General features: G+C 37.3%; 1 protein-coding gene across 1 annotated transcript in view; it reads right to left on the bottom strand.

The window, feature by feature from the left end:
• LOC111380184 (alpha-glucosidase-like) overlaps positions 1-2271 on the bottom strand; it is an 8653-nt gene extending 6382 nt beyond the window's left edge. The window contains exons 1-3 of the mRNA XM_023003674.1: positions 1939-2271; positions 734-1425; positions 3-104 (exon numbers count right to left, since the gene is read on the bottom strand). Of these exons, the coding sequence (XP_022859442.1) occupies positions 3-104; positions 734-1425; positions 1939-2252 (1108 nt within the window). The 5' untranslated portion in view covers positions 2253-2271. The remainder of the gene's footprint in view (positions 1-2; positions 105-733; positions 1426-1938) is intronic.
• Positions 2272-2491: the final 220 nt, after the last annotated feature.

Below are 2491 nucleotides of genomic sequence, written 5' to 3'. Positions count from 1 at the left end.
ATCTGTCCACATAACTTCTAGAGGAATTCTAGCTTCTGAATAACCAGCTACCACATTCTCAAGGTCATAGACATCTTCGTAACCATAGCGGCACTGATGAAATCCTAGAAATGAAGAAAGGCAAAACTTTTCTTAAGAACCTTATGAGAGAGCTCAAGTCACACTTGGAAGCAGATTATAGAAATTGGAGGCTCGTGACCAAGTACAATAATGATAAAATGATCAAACCCCGAAAAGCGAAGCTTATAAATTGATGCATTGTGATGGCCAGAAGCAACCCCATAACCTGAATCCCATGACTTTCCAAAAACGAAAAATTTGAGAAAAAATACAATTATTTTAAATGAGTAAGCTAGATATTGTAATTGTTAGCAAATTTCATGTACTTCTTTGAGAGGGTATATTTTCCTCTTAGATGGCTAATGTTCTAAGGACTAGTGTTTTAGCAGAAAAACGACATATATATATATATATATACTTTTCACAAGTTCTAGCTGGCATTCTTGAATCGACTAAATATCAGTTGCATAGCTTTCTATTCAATCATGAGACATTAGATCTGGAAACAATTGCCAACTTTGCAATCTAAAATCACATCATCTTCAAATAATACAGTATGGACTAATTCCTGACCCTGAAACGAAATAATACCAAACACCCTGATTCCTGATCCCTAGAAGGGGAACAAAAATAGCAGTTGTAATATATTAGTCTCGGATACTATCACACATACCAAATGACCAATAAGGCATAGGTGCAGGGCGGCCGATAAGGTCCGTGTACTGTTCCATAACCATTTCTGGGCCCGGCCCAGAGAAGAAGTATAAGTCAAGCATTCCACCAATCACCTTGTAGGTAATCCTATCCCCAGTGTACACAACATCCATGCCATTACTATTGAGCAGCAAAACTCCATGAGTGATCCCACCAGGGGACCGAACGTCCATATAGAAAGGGTGAGATCCATACAAGTTGAGATCAATCTTGGCACTGGCAATGTCGGCATTCCACAGGGTAAGAGTCTGGTTATGCTGAAGCCTGAACGAGCTCTTTGTGTGCTCCCCAATGCCATAAAGATTTGAGGTGTGGGGCGGCAATGCGGAGGAGAGTTGCAGATACTGGTCTTTGAAGATGAGGTATGTGCTGGGTCGATGGTTTACTGGGGTGGTGTTGAAGAGGGTATCGCCAGAGGAGATGCGGCTGACGGTGAAACCAAATGGGGCAGTATTCTGGAGGGTGAAAGTGAGGTCCGAGGTGGGGTCTGAGAGGAAAAGGCGGTGGTTTTGAGGTGGTGAAGGGTGGTTTCCCACGAGGGAACGTCGGAGTGGGGATTGAGATTGGCGGGGGAGGATTTGTTGTGGGATTTCCCATCTTGGACTGTCGGCATCCGTAATTCTGATTCTTAAACGATCTTTCGTTTCGAAGCTGTAGGCAAATCAAAGAGCAATAGTAAATAAATAAATTATTTTCATTTACTTAAATTTTAAAAAATAGTTAACTAAAGTAATTTCCAGAGTGTTTGATAAAATTTTATTAACTAAACTGATCAAACTTCAATTCTGCTGCATATTTGATGGATTCATAATTTTTATTAACTTTTCAATTACACGTTTTATCTATTTTTATCAAAATTTGTTAAATTTTTTATAAAAACTTAGTCAAATAACCTTTTATTACTCAAACTTGATAATAAAAATTTACTTAAATTTGACTACTTTTAAGCTTAATAAACATTCTCAAATCTCATGTTAATGCTTTATGATATCGAAGGTTATTGGCATACTCTAATAAGTGGTTTCATAGATATAAATAATTTGACTTGTAAGAAAAGTAATAATCTAATCTATTCACATCGAATGAACTCCTCCTTGAATTAAATATCGATTTTAGAAGTGAAGAAATTGACGTTGAATAACTGAGATAAAGAAGTTTATTTACCTGGCAGTGAGGGTGAGGAATTGAATATCAAGTCCGAGTATCGAGGAATTTTGGATGAGCTGAAGATGAGCAGTCAACGTCTTCCCGGATGAATCGCCGATCACAGATTGAATGCTGTAGCCATATCCAATTGCTGCTTCTATTTCTTCTTCTTCTTCTGGCGATGATGATAATACTCCATTTGCAGATGTTGCTGAATCCAATAATTTGAAGAAGATCAACAAATAGAAGAGAACAAGCTGCAGAAGATGTACTGATAGTCTTTTTGTGCTCATTTGCTTCAGATTTACAGGGAGCTTTCCTTGATGAATCATTTGTTGTAGTCAGGATGTTTTTCACAAATTATGATATAATTAATAATTCTTCTCAAGCTTCAAGGGCCCACGTTGATGTCGTCCTTGATCCTTACAAATCTCTCCACTTCACGTTAACATTGTGATTACAACGCTCAAGAAAACAGAAATATTTAAACTTTTCCCCATTTTAAGTAGAAGATTGTTGTAACTTGAAATTATATTCTTAAGTTGAGCTTAAACGAAGCTACACTTTGACT

The sequence above is a fragment of the Olea europaea genome, unplaced genomic scaffold (assembly GCF_002742605.1).
Source record: "Olea europaea var. sylvestris unplaced genomic scaffold, O_europaea_v1 scaffold2103, whole genome shotgun sequence".
Taxonomy (NCBI): domain Eukaryota; kingdom Viridiplantae; phylum Streptophyta; class Magnoliopsida; order Lamiales; family Oleaceae; genus Olea; species Olea europaea.
The sequence above is the reverse complement of the archived record's forward strand: the minus strand, read 5'-3'. Positions and strand labels throughout refer to the sequence as shown.